The 17,792-nt window shown below is 46.4% G+C and overlaps 3 protein-coding genes across 4 annotated transcripts in view; 2 read left to right on the forward strand and 1 right to left on the reverse strand.

Moving 5' to 3' along the window:
• Positions 1–749: 749 nt before the first annotated feature.
• LOC129469683 (small ribosomal subunit protein eS12-like) lies at positions 750–1,206 on the forward strand (the record flags this gene model as incomplete). Its single annotated transcript, XM_055256461.2, has 1 exon — positions 750–1,206. A coding segment is annotated over exon 1 (408 nt), but the record flags the coding sequence as incomplete, so codon positions are not given.
• A 429-nt stretch (positions 1,207–1,635) lies between these two features.
• Positions 1,636–17,792, forward strand: part of PELP1 (proline, glutamate and leucine rich protein 1) — a 34,747-nt gene continuing 18,590 nt past the window's right edge. Inside the window, exons 1-3 of one of the 2 annotated variants that reach the window (XM_055257887.2) lie at positions 1,636–2,130; positions 15,670–15,734; positions 16,123–16,228. In XM_055257887.2, coding sequence (XP_055113862.2) covers positions 1,732–2,130; positions 15,670–15,734; positions 16,123–16,228 — 570 coding nt within the window. In that variant the 5' untranslated portion in view covers positions 1,636–1,731. Of the gene's footprint in view, positions 2,131–13,886; positions 14,022–15,669; positions 15,735–16,122; positions 16,229–17,792 lie in introns of those variants that run through there. The other variant, XM_055257888.2, reaches the window with a different exon arrangement.
• Positions 13,535–14,149, reverse strand: LOC129470287 (large ribosomal subunit protein uL11-like). Its single transcript, XM_055257956.2, has one exon. It carries the CDS (start codon positions 14,061–14,063, stop codon positions 13,566–13,568), a length of 498 nt encoding a protein of 165 aa, XP_055113931.2. The 5' UTR covers positions 14,064–14,149; the 3' UTR covers positions 13,535–13,565.

The raw sequence follows: 17,792 nt of genomic DNA on the forward strand, positions 1-17,792 counted from the left end.
AGGACTTTGGGAGCCTGATGCCGGCGGATCACTTAAGGTCAGGAGTTTGAGACCAGCCTGGCCAACATGGTGAAGCCCCGTCTCTACTAAAAATACAAAAATTAGCCGGGCATGGTGGCAGGTGCCTGTACTTCCAGCTACTTGGGAGGCTGAGGCAGGAGAATCATTTGAACTTGGGAGGCGGAGGTTGCAGTGAGTCGAGATCACGCCATTGCACTGTAGCCTGGGTGATAGAGACTCCTCCAAAAAAAAAAAAAAAAAATTGATGACTTGGATTTGAATCTAACAATCACAAAAGTACACAAACATAGCGGTATTAGCGTGTTCACTACAGTGTTTGCATTAGCAAAAAGCTGGAGCAGCCTTTAAGTATTAATTCAGCAATAGAATTATTAAATCAGGGCGCACCCATTTCATTCATACCACACAGTTTAAAAAACAGCATAAAGAAGGCCATGCGTGAAAAAAAGTCACACGCAGACCCCAATCTTGTAAAATATTCATTTATGTGCTTGTGCATAGACTAATATTAGGAAAGTATACACGCTGCTGGGGCAGGGCTTTGCGGGGAGGGGCAGTTTTTCTTCTTACTTTATGTCCTTCTATATTGTTTGAATTGGCTTTTGCAAGGCGCACATCTTGTATCATTTCTGAAGTTGCAAATGTAGTTAAAAATGTCTGTGATTTCAGGTTACCTAGATAGTTATTGATTCCTTCTCTTTCCCTGCCGCCGCCAAGTTGCGCAGAGGTGGAGACTTGGGTACGTTCAAGATTCAGCTTCACCCGTAACCCACCGCCATGGCTGAGGAAGGCATTGCTGCTGGAGGTGTAATGGACGTTAGTACTGCTTTACAAGAGGTGCTGAAGACCGCCCTCATCCACCATGGCCTAGCACGTGGAATTCGCGAAGCTGCCAAAGCCTTAGACAAACGCCAAGCCCATCTTTGTGTGCTTGCATCCAACTGTGATGAGCCTACTATGTATGTCAAGTTGATGGAGGCCCTTTGTGCTGAACACCAAATCAACCTAATTAAGGTTGATGACAACAAGAAACTAGGAGAATGGGTAGGGCTCTATAAAATTGACAGAGAGGGGAAACCCCGTAAAGTGGTTGGTTGCAGTTGTGTAATAGTTAAGGGCTATGGCGAAGAGTCTCAGGCCAAGGATGTCATCGAAGAGTACTTCAAATGCAAGAAACACACACACACACACACACACGAGTTATTGATTCCTGGGCCGGGCGCGGTGGCTCATGCCTGTAATCCCAGCACTTTGGGAGGCCGAGGCGGGCGGTACACCTGAGTTCAGGAGTTCAAGAACAGCCTGGCCAACATGGTGAAACTCCATCTCTACAAAAATACAAAAAAATTAGCCAGGCGTGGTGGCGCGCGACTGTAATCCCAGCTACTCGGGAGGCTGAGGTAGGGAAATCGCTTGAACCCGGGAGGTGGAGGTTGCGGTGAGCCGAGATCGCGCCACTGCACTCCAGCCTGGGCCACAGAGCGAGACTCCGTCTCAAAAAAAAAAAAAGTTATTGATTCCTACAGCGAAGATGTCCGAGACTCCGTCCGCTAAATGGAAATCGTTCGGACTTTGGCGCCTTTTGTCCGGACCACGTGTACTTTAAACATCACAGGACCGCCTCGGACACGCTCACAGGCAGCCTCACCCGCCATCACTCCGAGAACCGAGAACCCCGTTGCCTTGGCGCCCAGGCTGCTCTCCCCGCGCATGCTCCTTTTCAGCCTGAGCCCGAGAGTCCAGCCTGCCTTCACCCAGTGCGCAGGACCGCAGCCCCCTCCCCACGCCCCCTCCCCAGTAGGCGGCCGTCGCGGTGTGTTTGCGTCATCGCGCCACGCCACCACTGGAGCCCGGGGGAAGATGGCGGCAGCCGTTCTGAGTGGGCCGTCTGCGGGCTCCGCGGCTGGGGTTCCTGGCGGGACCGGGGGTCTCTCGGCAGTAAGCTCGGGCCCGCGGCTCCGCCTGCTGCTGCTGGAGAGTGTTTCTGGTTTGCTGCAACCTCGAACGGGGTCTGCCGTTGCTCCGGTGCATCCCCCAAACCGCTCCGCCCCACATTTGCCCGGGCTCATGTGCCTATTGCGGCTGCATGGGTCGGTGGGCGGGGCCCAGGTGAGTCCGTGGCCCGCGTGCCCGCGGCCCTGTGGGGAGGTTGGCGCGGCACCTGTGCGCCGGAATTACGGTGCAGTGCAAGTGCGATAGGGAGGTTGAGGGAAGGAGAGCTGCGGGCAGAAAGGGGATTCAGGTATCAGTCCGGACGGGATGCACGTATTTCTCCTTTATCGGCCATGAGTTTCTCCAGGGGAAAAATGGGCCTTATTTTTCTGTTGTTAGGCTATTGGTCGGCACACAGGAATCGATTAGGTTTCAGGCCCGGTCACTCACTAGTTGTATAATCGAAAAGCCTCTTTTTCCTCTGCCAATATCTGTTTCGGGGATTGTTTCGACTGACTTAATGATGCATTCAACGATAAACATTTACCGAGCTCTTATTGAGGGTCAGATACTGTACTAGGCGCCCCGGTTACAGACGTGGTGGCGATACACAAAATGCTGTGAAACAAGATGAGAATTGAGTATCAGGGGTCTCTAACCTTATCTGAAGACTGGCAGAGATTTTCCAAAGAAACAGGAGTTTAAGCTGAGACCCTAAGGATGAATAGGGGTTGGGTAGGGAAAAAAGATGGGAGGGGCTGTGTCAGTCAGAGGAGAGCTCATGTGGGAAGGCCCTGTGGTAGGAAGGAACTGGAAAGAAGGGCATCGTTCCTGGGGCTCAGGTGTGGAGGGGAAGAGAGTGGGTACATATGAGACTGGTGAGATGGGTAGGCAGTGGTCGGGTCATGCAGAGCTTTTTAGGCCGGGTTAGGAGCCTTTGGACTTCTATAAGAATGGAATCTAATAACCATTCAGTTCTGCAAGCTAGACACTCAAGTAATTCTAAACTCTTCTTCATACACCTCCATAAGCAATCTATCAAGTCCTGTTGATTTTATCCTTTGAGTAGTTTTCAGCTCTGTCCACTCTTTTCCATCTTTCTCATTGCCCCCATTCTAGCTTGAACCCCCACCATCTTGTCCAGGTGAAGGCACTGATTCTAAGAAGGCATATTTCTAGCCCGTAATAGCTGCTCCTTTAACAATCTCCTATCCTCCCTTCTCTCCCACCAAACCTCCTGCAAATTCTACCCATCCTTCAAGACCCATATACACGAGATCTTCTGTGTCCACCCTTCATTCCTGGGACCTTCCCAGCTCTATGCTACCTTCCAGGAAGATGGTTGTCACAATCTGCTGGGTGTTTCAATAACTTTAGCCTCAGATTTATCACATATAACCCTATCTGTTTGTCTTTAACATTACTCTGCATAATTGAGGGTGACAAAACTATATCTCTGCTATCTCAGCCCAGTATGAGAGGGTGGAGCTGATTATGTATTTTCTCTTCTCTCTAAATTCCCCTCTTCTAATTTATGTGGTTTTCATCAGTCAGTTATATTACAGTGGGTTTTTTTTCTGTTTTCTTTATCTCACAATAGTCCCAGAATTATTATTATTATTTTTGAGACAAGGTCTTACTCTGTCACCCAGGTTGGAGTGCAGTGGCATGATCTTGGCTCACTGCAACCTCCATTTCCCAGCCTCAAGGGATCCTCCCACCTCAGCCTCCAGAGTGGCTGGGACCACAGGCATGTGCCACCATGCCCAGCTAATTTGTATTTTTGGTAGAGAGGAGGTTTTGCCATGTTGCCCAGGCTGGTTTCAAACTCCGAAGCTCAGGCGATTCACTTGCCTTGGCTTCCCAAAGTGTTGGGATTACAGGCACGGGCCACCATGCCTAGCCCCCCAGAAATTTTTTTTATAAGTATTTGTGAAATATTACCTATCCTGCCTATAAATGTGTGATTTCTTTCATCTCTTTCAGGACTTCCTCTCCTCCCTCAAAGTCAACTACATGAACTTAACGTCTTGCTTATTTTTCTTAAATGTCTGAAGTCTAGTAGAATTTTGAGTAAAGAAGCTAAAAGTGATGTGGGAAACTAGGGCCACCCTTTAATATTTCCTGTGCTACATTTTTAGATACATCCTGCCTTGAATTTTTTTTCTACTTGTGTCCTTTGATTTGGATCCTCAGTACATGGGATTATGTGGAGGGTTTCCTTTCCTTCCCCAAAGGTTTCATTCAACAAACATTTATTGAGTATCTGTTATAACAATAGATAGTTATAACAATCTCAAACATTTATTGTTTGAGTATAACAATCTCAAACATTTATTGTTTGAGTATAACAATACTCAAACATTTATTGAGTATCTGTTATAACAAATCAAACATTTATTGAGTATCTGTTATATTTAGGTACTGTTCCTCGTCTCTAGGTAGATAAATAAGACATGGTCCTTTCCCTCAGAGAATTTCTAGTCTAGTTAAGATGAGAAATGAAAGTCAGCAATAGACCTGGAGCTTGCGAGCAAGGGGGATCCACTGTTTGATCATCCACCTACCAACATGGCTTTTCCGCAGGTACTGCAAGCTCAGTAGTTCCAAAATGGAATGATCCTAGCACAGTGCTCCATATCTAGCTTGGAGTATATTATAGCAACAATCTTCTAATGAGTCTCCTTGCCTTCAGTCTTGCTCTGTTTAATCCGTTCCCCACACAGTAGCTGGAGTGAGCTTTCTAAAGTAAAATTCTGGTCCTGTTTGCAGCTTTTAAAAATCCTTCAGCCTCTGGGTATTCTTTCCTCAGAGCCTTTGTACTTACTGTTCTCCTCTTGGAATCCCTCCCTGTGCAGCGCCCCCACCCCCCCAACTCTCATCCTCCTTCCCAGTCTTCTCAATTCTTTGCTTATTTGTCACTGCCTTTGGGATATATTTCTTGGCCGCCTATGATTGACTGCTCTTTATCCTACTGTCTATTTATTTCACGTATACTTACAACCTCTCTCCCCTACACTCAATAAGTCTTTGATTTGTTTTTGTATGTAATTAATAAAACTTATGTAAAATTTCAGACATAAATAATATTTTCACCACCCCACCCTATGCTGCCCCATCACTCAAATTTAACAGTGAACGTTTGCCAATGTTATTTCATTCCTCCCATAGCTTGGCTTTTTTTTTTTTAAGTGGAACTTTGCTTTTTCTTTCTTTTTTCTTTTCTTTTTCTTCTTTTTTTTTTGAGATAGGGTCTTACTCTAACTTTGGCTGGAGTGCAGTGGCCAGATTATGGCTCACTGCGGCCTTGGCCTCAACCTCCCAGGCTCAAGTAATCCTTCCACCTCAGCCTCCCGAGGAGCTGGGACTACAGGTGTGCCACCACCCCTGGCTAATTAAAAAAATTTATTTGTAGACATGGGGGCTCTCTATGTTGTCCAGGCTGGTCTTGAACTCCTGGACTCAAGTGATCCTCCCACCTTGGCCCCCCAAAATCCTGGGATTATAGAGGTGAACCACCGTGTTCAGCTTGGTGGACCATTTTAAAGCAAATCCCAAATGTCATTTATCTTGTATATTCTTTTGAAGGGCAGAGACAGTGTCTTGTTCTGTCTTCTACGTACACCTCAGCCTCCTGAGTAACTGAGATTACAGGAGCCTGCCACCATACCCAGCTAATTTTGTATTTTTAGTAGAGACGGAGTTTGACCATGTTGGTCAGGCTGGTCTCGAACTTCTGACCTCAAGTGATCCTCCCCCTTCGACCTCCCAAAGTGCTGAGAATACAGGTGTGAGCCACCACATCCGGCCACTTTCTGTCATATTTTAGAGTGTACTCCTACTTAAATAAAAAAATCTTCCTGCCTCAGCCTCCCAAAATGTTGGGATTACAGGGATGAGCCACTGCACTGGCCTCTCTTTTTGTTGGATCATTTTCATCAGCATACAGCTCAAAACTTCACCCTCGGCCAGGTGTGGTGGCTGACGCCTGTAATCCCAGCACTTTGGGAGGCCAAGGCGGGTGGATCACAAGGTCAGGAGTTCAAGACCAGCCTGGCCAAGATGGTGAAACTCTGTCTGTATTAAAAATACAAAAATTAGCCGGGCGCGGTGGCAGGCATCTGTAATCCTGTAATCCCAGCTACTCAGGAGGCTGAGGCAGGAGAATTGCTTGAACTCAGGGGGCAGAGGTTGCAGTGAGCCGAGATCACGTCTCTGCATTCTAGCCTGGGTGACAGAGTGAAACTCTGTCTCAAAAAAAAAAAAAAAAAATCACCCTCTAGGGCTGGGTGAAGTGACTCACATCTGTAATCCCAGCACTTTGGGAGGCTGAGATGAGTAGATCATTTGAGGCCAGGAGTTCGAGACCAGCCTGACCAACATGGCGAAACCTCATCTCTACTAAAGATACAAAAATTAGCTGGGCGTGGTGGCACAAGCCTGTAATCCCAGCTACTCAGGAGGCTGAGGCAGGAGAATTGCTTGAGCCTGGGAGGCAGACGTTGCAGTGAGCCCAGATTGTGCCTGTGAACTCTGGCCTGGGCAACAGAGGGAGACTTTGTCTCAAAAAACAAACAAATCACCCTCTAGCTACTGCCCTATTTGCCATTTGTGCACTTCCTTTTATGGCAAAAACTCCTTAAAAGTGTTAACTGTACTTTTTCTCTCTCATTCTTCTTTTAGCATTACTTTGAAATAACTGAAAATTTACAGGAAAGTTGGAAAAATATTTGAGAGAATTTCAATATATACCCTTCTCCTAGAGTCTCCTTTTTTTTTTTTTTTTTTTTTTTTTTTTTTTTTTTTGAGACGGAGTCTTTCTCTGTCCCCCAGGCTGGAGTGCAGTGGCGCGATCTCGGCTCACTGCAAGCTCCGCCTCCCGGGTTCACGCCATTCTCCTGCCTCAGCCTCTCCGAGTAGCTGGGACTACAGGCGCCCGCCACCACGCCCGGCTAATTTTTTGTATTTTTAGTAGAGATGGGGTTTCACCATGGTCTCGATCTCCTGACCTCGTGATCCGCCCGCCTCGGCCTCCCAAAGTGCTGGGATTACAGGCATGAGCCACCGCGCCCGGCCGCCTTTTTTTTTTTTTTTAATTTTTTTTTTTGAGACGAAGTCTCACTTTGTCCCCCAGGCTGGAGTGCAGTGGCGTGATTTTGGCTCACTGCAAGCTCTGTCTCCTGGGTTCACGTCATTCTCCTGCCTCAGCCTCCCAAAGTAGCTGGGACTACAGGCACCCGCCACTACGCCCGGCTATTTTTTTGTATTTTTGGTGGAGACGGGGTTTCACCGTGTTAGCCAGGACGATCTCCTGACCTTGTGATCCGCCCACTTTGGCCTCCCAAAGTGCTGGGATTATAGGCGTGAGCCACTGCGCCCGGACTTTTTTTTTTTTTTTTTTTTTTTTTTTTTTTTGAGAAGGAGTCTCAGCTTACTGCAACTTCTGCCTGCCGGATTCAAATGATTCTCCTGCCTCATCCTCCCAAGTAGCTGGGATTACAGGCCAGCGCCATACACCTGGCTAATTTTTATATTTTTAGTAGAGACGGGATTTCGCCTTTTGGCCAGGCTGGTCTTGAACTCTTGACCTCAAGTGATCCACCTGCCTTGGCCTCTCAAAGTGCTGGGATTACAGACCTGAGCCACCGCACCTGGCCGGATTCTCCAGTTTTTAAATGCATATTTATGTTATTCTGATAATGACAGATCTCCTAAACTATCATTCTGAGAATAACATAAATGCACATTTGAAAATTGGAGAATTCTGGGTGAAGAGGATACAGGAATTCTTTCAGATATTTTTTCAGGATCCATTTAGGAGTAAGTTGCAGATATGATGTCCTTTTACTTTAACATATTTTAGTGTGTTTTTCCTTAAAAACAAGGACATTCTCTTACATAACCATACTCTATCATCACGATCAAATAATTAATATTGGTACAGTAAATTATTTAACCTACAGATCTTTTTTAAGTTTTGCCATCAGTTCTCCTAAAGGCATCCATTATAACAACAACAACAACAACAAAATTTCTAGTCCAGGATTTAATGCAGGATCACACGTTGCATTTAGTTGTTTTTTGTTGTTGTTGTTTTGCTTTTTTTTTTTTTTGAGACAGAGTCTCACTCTGTCACCTAGGCTGGAGTGCAGTGGCGTGATCTTGGCTCACTGGAACCTCCGCCCACTGGGTTTAAGTGATTCTCCTGCCTCAGCCTCCCAAGTAGCTGGGATTACAAGCGCCTGCTACCACGCCTGGCTAATTTTTTTTTTTTTTTTTTTAATAGAGATGGGGTTTTGCCATACTGGCCAGGCTGGCCTCGAACTCCTGACCTCAGATGATCCACCCGCCTTGTCCTCCCGAAGTGCTGGCGTGAGCCACCGTGCCCAGCTTGCTTTTAGTTTTTTTTTTTTTCTTTTGAGACAGAGTCTCGCTCTGTCGCCCAGGCTGGAGTGCAGTGGTGCAATCTCGGCTCACTGCAAGCTCCGCCTCCCGGGTTCACGCCATTCTCCTGCCTCAGCCTTTGGAGTAGCTGGGATTACAGGCGCCCGCCACCACGCCCGGCTAATTTTTTGTATTTTTAGTAGAGATGGGGTTTCACTGTGTTAGCCAGGATGGTCTTGATCTCCTGACCTCGTGATCCTCCCGCCTCTGCCTCCCAAAGTGCTGGAATTACAGGCGTGAGCCAGTGCGCCCGGCCTGCTTTTAGTTATAATGTCTCTTTAGTCTTCTTTAATCTGAAATAGTTCTTCAGCCTTTGTCTTACGATCTTGATATTTTTAAAGAGTACAGGGTAGTTATTTTGTAGGATGCCCCTCAGATTAGAATGTAATCATGAGGAAACAGCAGAGAAATTAAACTGGAGATTTGTGCGTTTTCAGCAAGAATACTGCAGAAGTTGTCCAGGTGCAGTGGCTCATGCCTGTTATCTCAGCATGAGATTCAGAGGCTTAGTGGGAGGCCGAAGTGGGAGGATCACTGAGCTCAGGAGTTCAAGACTAGCTTGGGCAACATGGCAAGACCCCATCTCTACAAAAAAAAAAAAAAAAACTGCAGAAATGATGTGTCATTCTTGGTGCATCATATCAGGAACACGTATTCTAGGTTAAGCAGGTCTCTGCCAGGTTTCTTCACTGTTATAAAGGTATGTTTTTTTTTTCATTTGTAATTAAGTGTCTTGGGGGGAGATAATGTGAATGTCTTAGGTCTTGTCAACCTTTCACCCACTCATTTTAACATGTATTAAAGGTTCTTCCCTGAATGAATTATTACCATGATGGTTGTTCCATTGAACTCATTACATTCAGGCTTTACACTAAATGCTGCCGAAACAACCCTTTGCTGGGTGAAATGGTAACTCTTGAAGATCACTGGTGTCCATCAAGACATTAAGTTCAAAGGTCAATTTGGGTCATCATATTTGACTTATTGGTACCATTTGATACAGTTAATTATACCTTCCTATTTAAAAAACTGTCTTCACTTGACTTCTGGGATATCTCTCACCTTTTTTTTGTTTGTTTGTTTCATTGAGACAGGGTCTCGCTGTGTTGCCCAGGCTGGAGTGCGGTGGTGTGATCATAGCTCACTGCAGCCTTGGTCTTCCAGGCTGAGGCAGTCCTCCCTCCTCAGCCTTCTGGGTAGCTGGGACCACAGGTGTGTGCCCCCACACCCAGCTAATTTGTTTGATTTTTAGTAGAAACAAGGTCTCCCTGTGTTGCTCAGGCTGGTCTTGAACTCTTGAACTCAAGCAGTCTTCCCACTTTAGCCTCCTAAAGTGCTGGGATTATAGGCGTGAGTCACCCTCCCAGCCCCTCTCCTCTCCTCTCGATTCTCCTGTTACCACACTGATTACTCCTTTCCAGTAAAGACTTGATCCCTCCTCACCTCTGTGACCTCTGAAGGTTTGAGTGCCTACAACCCAGGCCTTGCACTGTTTCTCTTCTCTCTTTACTCTTATTCCCTTGGTGACCTGATCCAGTCTCAAGGGCAACAACTCCTGAGTTTACATCTCCAGTCAGAAGTTCTCTTCACACTTGTCTACCTGGTGCCTATTTGGCATCTCCATTTTCATGTTAAATACACATCACAGATTGAACAGATCTGAAACTGAATTCCTGATTGTCACTCCAAAACCTGCTCCTCCTGCATTAGTTCCCTTCTCGGTGAATGGCAGCTTCATCTTTCTAGTTGTTCAGCAAAAAACCTTGGCGTTCTCTTGGACCCTTCTTTTTATTTTCCACCCATTTCCAGTTTGATGGCACATCCCGTTGGCTCCACCTTCACAGTACTTCCTGACTTTGACTGCTTCGTATCTCCACAGTTACCACATTCTTCAGGCTGCATCATCATTTGTCCGGAATATTACAGTAACCTTCTACCTCATCTGTTTGCTTCTGCCTTTTCAACAAGACAACACAAATGCTGTTGATTTAAAAAAAAAAAAAAAAAAAGAAAACCAGAAGTCAGATATTGTCACTCCTCTGCGCAGTTTCTCTCTCCCCCTCGTGGCTTTTATCTTATTCAGGGTGAAAGTCGGTAATCACCTATATGGCTCTGCACATTCTGGCCCCACTCCCTTAACCTTCATCACTGGTTACTCCTCTCCACCTTGCTCACTTTTCTCCATCAACAATTTGCCTCCTTGTTGTTCTTCAGAAATACGAAGTGTGCTCTCATCTCAGTCTTTGCTCTTTTTATTTTTCTTTTTTGAGACCGGATCTTGCTTTGCCGTTCAGGCTGTAGTGTAGTGGTGGCGATCATGGCTCACTGCAGTCTTGACTTCCTGGGGTCAAGCAACCCTCCCACCTTAGCCTCCCAAGTAGCTGTGACCACAGGTGCCCTCCACCATGTCCGGCTAGTTTTTAAAAATTCTTTGTGGAGATGGGGTCTCCCTCGGTTGCACAGGCTGATCTTGACCTCCTGGGCTCAAGTGGTCCTCCTGCCTTGGCCTCCCAATGTTGGGATTACAGTCATGAGCCCCTTGCCCAGCCTTTGTGTTTTTTTTTCTTTTCCTGGAACACTCTTTTTTTATGGTTATCAGTATGCCTTTTTATAAAAACAGCTTCATTGGGCGGCTCAGGGTGGTTCACTCCTGTAATCCCAGCACTTTCGGAGGCCAAGGCGGGCGGATCACCTGAGGTCAGGAGTTGGAGACCAGCCTGACCAATATGGCGAAACCACACCACCACGTCTGGCTAATTTTTGTATTTTTAGTAGATTTTTAGATTTTTAGTTTCACCACGTTGGCCAGGCTGTTCTCAAACTCCTAACCTCAAGTGATCCACTCACCTTGGCCTCCCCAAGTGCCGGGATTACAGGTGTGAATCATTGCCCCCGGCCAGATTTTTTTTTTTTTTTTTTTTTTTTAAGAGAGAGGGTCTCACTCTTTCGCCCAGGCTGGAGTGTAGTAGTGTGTTCATAGCTCGCTACAGCCTTGAACAACTGGATTCAAGCGATCCTTCTGCCTCAGCCTCCCGAGTAGCTGGGACTGCAGGTGCATGCCATTGTACCTGGCTAATTTTTAAAAATTTTTTGTAGAGATGGGGTCTCTCTGTGTTGCCCAGGCTGGTCTGGAACTCCTGGCCTCAAGTGATTCGCCTGCCTTGGTTTCCCAGAATTTTGGGATTACAGGCCACCATGCCTGGCCAAAACAGCTTTATTGAGATATAATTCACAAACCTTACAATTTTAGCCATTTTATTTATTTATTTATTTATTTATTTATTTATTTATTTTTCCTGATGGAGTCTTACCTTGTTGCCCAGGCTGGAGTGCAGTGGTGTGATCTCGGCTCACTGCAACCTCTGCCTCCCAGGTTCAAGTGATTCTCCTGCCTCAGCCTCCCTAGTAGTTGGGATTACGGGCACCCGCCACCATGTCCGGCTAATTTTTGTATTTTTTAGTAGAGACGGGTTTTCATCATGTTGGCCACGCTGGTCTCAAACTCCTGACCTCGTGATCCACCCGCCTCGGCTGCCCAAAGTGTTGGGATTACAGGCGTAAGCCACGGTGCCTGGCCTTTTATTTTTTTCGAAATGGAGTCTCGCATTGTCCCCCAGGCTGGAGTACGGTGGCGCAATCTTGGCAAACTGCAATTTCTACATCCCAGGTTCAAGCGATTCTCCCAGGTTCAAGCGATTCTCCTGCCTTAGCCTCCCAAGTAGCTGGGATTACAGGCGCCCACCACCACACCTGGCTAATTTTTGTATTTTTAGTAGAGCTGGGGTTTCACCATGTTGGCCAGGCTGGTCTTGAACTGCTGACCTCATGATCCACCTGCCTCGGCCCCCCCAAAGTGCTGGCATTACAGGCATAAGCCACCGCGCCTGGCCCATTTTATTTTTATTTTATTTTATTTTATTTTTTTTGAGTTGGAGTCTCATTCTGTCACCAGGCTGGAGTGCAGTGGCATGATCTTGGCTCACTGCAACCTCCGCCTCCCATTCTGAAGCAGTTCTCCTGCCTCAGCCTTTGGAGTAGCTGGGATTACAGGCGCCTGCCACCACGCCTGGCTGATTTTTTTTTTTTTTTTTTTGTATTTTTGGTAGAGATGGTGTTTCACCATGTTGGCCAGGCTGGTCTCAAACCCCTGACCTCAGGTGGTCTGCCCACCTTGGCCTCCCAAAGTACTGGGATTATAGGCATGAGCCACTGCGCCCGGCCACAGTTCACTCACTTAGAGTATACAATTCCCTGGATTTAGTATATTTGCAGAGTTGTGCAGTCATTGCCGTGTTCAGTTTTGGAACATTTTCATCACTCCATAAAGGAATTCTGTACCCACTTACAGTCATTCCCATTGCCCACCAAGCCCTCCCTGGCTGCCTCCAGCTTTAGGCAAACACTAATCTACTTTTTTTCTTTAGAGATTTGCCTATTCTGGCCATTTGATAGAAATGAATTGTATAATATGTAGCCTTTGGGTTTGGCTTCTTTCACTTAGCAGTCAGTTTTCAAGGTTCATCCATGTATCAAGACTTTATTACTCTTTTCTGTTTTGCTGTGTTGGGTCTTGCTGTGTTGCCTAGGCTGGATTCAAACTCTTAGGATTAGTCAAGTGATTCTTATGCCTCAGCCTCCCAAGTAGCTGGGACTACAGGCGGGTGCCATTGTGCCCGGCTAAAACTTCATGCGTATTTATGGCCTTTTATCCAGTAATCCCCTCTTACCTGTGCTTTCCCTTTCTGTGGTTTTACTTACCTGTGGTCGACCATGGTCTGAAAATATTAGGTGGAAAATTCCAGAAATAAGTAATTCATAAGTTTTAAACTACATGCCATTCTGAGCAGCGTGATGGACTCTCGAGCAGTTCTGCTTCATCCTACCTGGGACGTGAATCGGACATAAATCATCCTTTTGTCCAGTGTATCCATGTTGCACACGCTCCCTGCCTAAGGGTCACTTAGTAACCATCTCGGTGATCAGATCCACTGTGGCGGTATTGCAGTGCTCGTGTTCACGTCACCTTTGTTTTACTTCATAATGGCCCAAAGCGTAAGAGTAGAGATGCTGGCATATTATTATAGTTGCTGTACTGTATTATTAGTGGTTTTTTTTGTGTGTGTGTGTGTGTGTCAAATGATCCTTTATTTAAATATTTTCCTTTGTGCTTAACTGGCTGGGCATTCCACAGCACCACTGTTGATACCATCTATGATGTCATGAGGGTGGCGGCCATCAACATTACAGCCCACAGACTGGGCAGTCCCCAAGATCTCTTTAATGGTTCCAGAGAGTTCTCTGGCTAAGGATCGGTGCCGCATCTGTCGAGCAATGTTGACGATCTCATCAAAAGTGATATTCCCACTGTGTTTAATGTTTTTCTGTTTCTTTCTGTCTCTTGGTGGTTCCTTGAGGGCTTTGATGATCAGGGCAGAGGCAGAAGGCACCACCTCAGTCTGGGCCTGTCTGTTCTGAATGGTCAGTTTCACTGTAATCCTCAGGCCCTTCCAGTCACCCGTTGCCTTGGCAGTGTCATCACCAACCTTTTTTGGAGACAGACCCAGGGGGCCGATCTTGGGGGCCAGGGCAGAAGTGGCACCGACTTCACCTTTGGTGCACCTCAGGTATACGACTTTGATCTCATTGGGGTCGAACTTCGGCGGCATGGTGGAGGCGGCTGGTGTCGGATGAACCCGGATTCGGGACGACCGAAGAAAGTTGCACCTTGGCCTCCTCCGAGCCGAAAGCCGAGAGCTATTAGTGGTTGTTAATCTCTTACTGTGCCTAACTGATAAAATCTTTCATCGGCTTGTATGTATAGGAAAAAAAAATAGTTTATGTAGGGTTTGGTAGTATCCGAAGTTTCTGAGGTTTCAGGCACCTGCCTGGGGTTTTGGAAGCACCCCCTGCAGATAAGGGGGCGCTGCTGCAGTACATTTGATCTGTTCACCAATGGGTGGACGTTTGGGTTGTTTTCCCTTTTTGGTTATTATGAATGATGCTGCTGTGAACGTCCATGTACAAGTTATGGTGGGGATGTAGGTTTTCATTTCTCTTGGGTATATACGTAGGATGGAATAGCTGGGTCATGTGTTCACTCTATGTATAACTTTTTGAGGAGCTGCCAGATTGCTTTCCAAAGTGGCTGTGCCATTTTATATTTGTGATAAATGTATGAGAGTATCAATACATCTTATTCTCACTTTCCTTTAGGTCTCTGCTAAATGGCTTTATTTTTTTTGAGATGGAGTTTTGCTCTTGTTGCCCAGGCTGGAGTGCAATGGTGTGATCTCAGCTCACTGCAACCTTTGCCTCCCGGGTTCAAGCGAGTCTCCTGCCTCAGCTTCCTGAGTAGCTGGGATGACAGGCGCGTGTCACCGTAACTAGCTAATTTTTGTATTTTTAGTAGAGACAGGGTTTCACCATGTTGGCCAGGCTGGTCTCGAACTCCTGACCTCAGGTGACCCACCTGCCTTGGCATCCCAAAGTGCTGGGATTACAGGTGTGAGCCACCGTGCCCAGCCATGTCAAGTAAATACTTATTGAACAAATGAATAAACATTTCCCTCCACAAAAGGGAGAGACCTTATTAATTTTATTCAGCTCTGTATTCCTTCACCTAACCTCATGCATAGTGTGTGTGTTGGAAGAAGGAGTGATGCATGCCGTTAGGGAGATGAGGGTGCCGTGAGAGGAGGCTGGCCACTGGGGGCATGGAGAGGTTACCTGGGGGGGCTGATGAGGAAACATCTTTCGTGGGCTTCCAGAATGTGAGAGAAGGGGAGAACTGGAAGGAGGGTTCTGGTTGACTCGGTCTACGTTGGCATTTTTACAGCTGTAAGGAAGCCAGGAATAGGAGGAGGAGGATTTGTTTGAGGGTGAAGGAAGGATAAGGGATGAGTTCAGTGTCCATTCAGCAAGCATTTATGGATGTCTCCTATTAGGTGCTGTCCAGACATACAGAGGTGAAGCAAACCCATCTTTGAAGTCTGGTAGTGGGATTAGTTGGGGTGTCCTCTGTTTGGCACTACTTGGGTGGGGCATGGGGGGAAGGATCAGGCAAAATATAACTCGAGGAAAGGCCGAGAAACAGCCTTTCCCACAGGAAAAAAGGGGAAAAGCTCAAGGCTTCTAGTGGGATGGCCTTTTGGCCTCAGAGGAGGTGCGACTTCAGAAAGGCTTCATAGGTGCTGGGACAGAGAAGGGCTTGAAGAATCTTCTGCATTTTTAACATCCCGTTTCTGACTTGCTTCCCTGTTTTCTTTCCTCCAGAACCTTTCAGCTCTTGGGGCATTGGTGAGTCTCAGTAATGCACGTCTCAGTTCCATCAAAACTCGGTAAGTCTTTGGCCCTTTTTTTTCTCCAGGGGCATGTTCCCTTAGGAAGTGGGCATATGTACATCTTTCCTTTCATTGTCACCGTCCCCAGGATTCAAGACCTCTCTCTATTCCCAAGAGTGTGGAGAGTTACATTTCTTTTGTGAGCTCACTTGATTTGAACCCTACCTTTTCTAGCTCCCAGATGTCCTATTCCCCCCTGGGATTACCTCTGCTCCCTTCTTTCTTTGCTTCTTCCACCTCATTCCAAGTATTTCAGGAGTTGGAAACCACAGTGGATCTGGGGGTGAAGTCTTGCTATAGCCTAGTGAGAATAAAAGAGCAGTCAGTCACTTTCTCTGAAGTCTAGCCGCTGCTCACTTATCATGACTCTCTTCTTTCTTTGAAGGTTCGAGGGCCTGTGTCTGCTGTCCCTGCTGGTAGGGGAGAGCCCCACAGAGCTATTCCAGCAGCACTGTGTGTCTTGGCTTCGGAGCATTCAGCAGGTGTTACAGGTGAGGATTCAGCTGCTGCCCTACTTCCTCCTCCTCCCCCACCTTATTCCCCATTGGATGTGGCATGTTCTTTTCAACTTGGACATGTAGTTCTGAGAATAATTGGAAACAGTTCCGTGATGTGGAGAGGATAAGCTTCAAATAGAAACTTTTTTTTGAGATGGAATCTCTCTTTGTCACCCAGGCTAGAGTGCAATGGCATGATCTTGGCTCACTGCAACCTCTGCCTCCTGGGTTCAAGTGATTCTCCTGCCTCAGCCTCCCGAGTAGCTGGGATTACGGGCCTCTGCCACCACGCCTGGCTAATTTTTGTATTTTTAGTAGAAACGAGGTTTTAACATGTTGGCCAGGCTGGTCTCAAATGCGTGACTTCAAGTGATCCGCCTGCCTCAGCCTCCCAAAGTGCTGGGATTACAGGTGTGAGCCACTGCACCCAGCCTATATATATATATATATTTATTTCAGTAGTTTTGGGGGAACAGGTGGTGTTTGGTTACATGGATAATTTCTTTAGTGGTAATTTCTGAGATTTTGGTGCACCCATCACCTGAGCAGTGTACATTGTACTCAGTATGTAGTTTTTTATCCCCCACCCATCTCCCACCCTTCCCCCTGAGTCCTCAGAGTTCATTATATCATTTTTATGCCTTTGCGTCCTCATAGCTTAACTCTCAGTTGTGAGAACATATGATGTTTTGTTTTTCATTCTTGAGTTACTTCACTTAGATTAATGGTCACTAACGCCATCCAGGTTGCTGCGAATGCCATTATTTTGTTCCTTTTTATGGCTGAGTAGTATTCTATGGTATACATACACCACATTTTCTCTCTCTCTCTCTCTCTCTCTGTCTCTCTCTCTCTCTCTGAGACAGAGTTTCGCTCTGTCACCCAGGCTGGCGTGCAGTGGCGCGATCTTAGCTCACTGCAACCTCTGCCTTCTGGGTTCAAGCAATTCTCTTGCCTCAGCCTCCTGAGTAGCTAGGATTACAAGCGTGTACCACCACGCCTGGCTAATTTTTAAAATTTTAGTAGAGACGAGGTTTCACCATGTTGGCTAGGCTGGTCTCCAACTCCTGACCTCGTGATCCGCCTGCCTTGGCCTCCCAAAGTGCTGGGATTACAGGCATGAGCCGCCACTCCTGGCCTACACCACATTTTCTTTATCCACTTGTTGGTTGATGGGTATTTAGGCTGGTTCCATATTTTTGCAATTGTGAAGTGTGCTGCTATTAAATATTGTGCGCAAGGGTCTTTTTCATATAATGGCATCTTTTCCTCTGGGTAGATGTCCAGTAGTGGGATTGCTGGATCAAATGGTAGTGATGTTTCATGTTTGTTGGCCATTTGTATGTCTTCTTTTGAGAATTGCCTATTCATATCCTTAGCTCACTTTTTGATGTGATTATTTGTTTTTTTCTGGCTGATCTGTTTGAATTCTTTGTAAATTCTGGATGTTAGTCCTTTGTCAGATGCACAGTTTGTGAAGATTTTCTCCCGCTCTGTGGGTTGTTTACCGATTATTTGTTTTGCTGTGCAGAGGCTTTTTAGTTAAGTCCCATCTATT

The sequence above is a fragment of the Symphalangus syndactylus genome, chromosome 20 (assembly GCF_028878055.3).
Source record: "Symphalangus syndactylus isolate Jambi chromosome 20, NHGRI_mSymSyn1-v2.1_pri, whole genome shotgun sequence".
Taxonomy (NCBI): Eukaryota; Metazoa; Chordata; class Mammalia; order Primates; family Hylobatidae; genus Symphalangus; species Symphalangus syndactylus.

What these genes read in the sequence shown, in the direction of transcription:
- LOC129470287 (XM_055257956.2), bottom strand. Translation starts at nt 14,063, where the DNA reads ATGCCGCCGAAGTTCGACCCCAATGAGATCAAAGTCGTATACCTGAGG.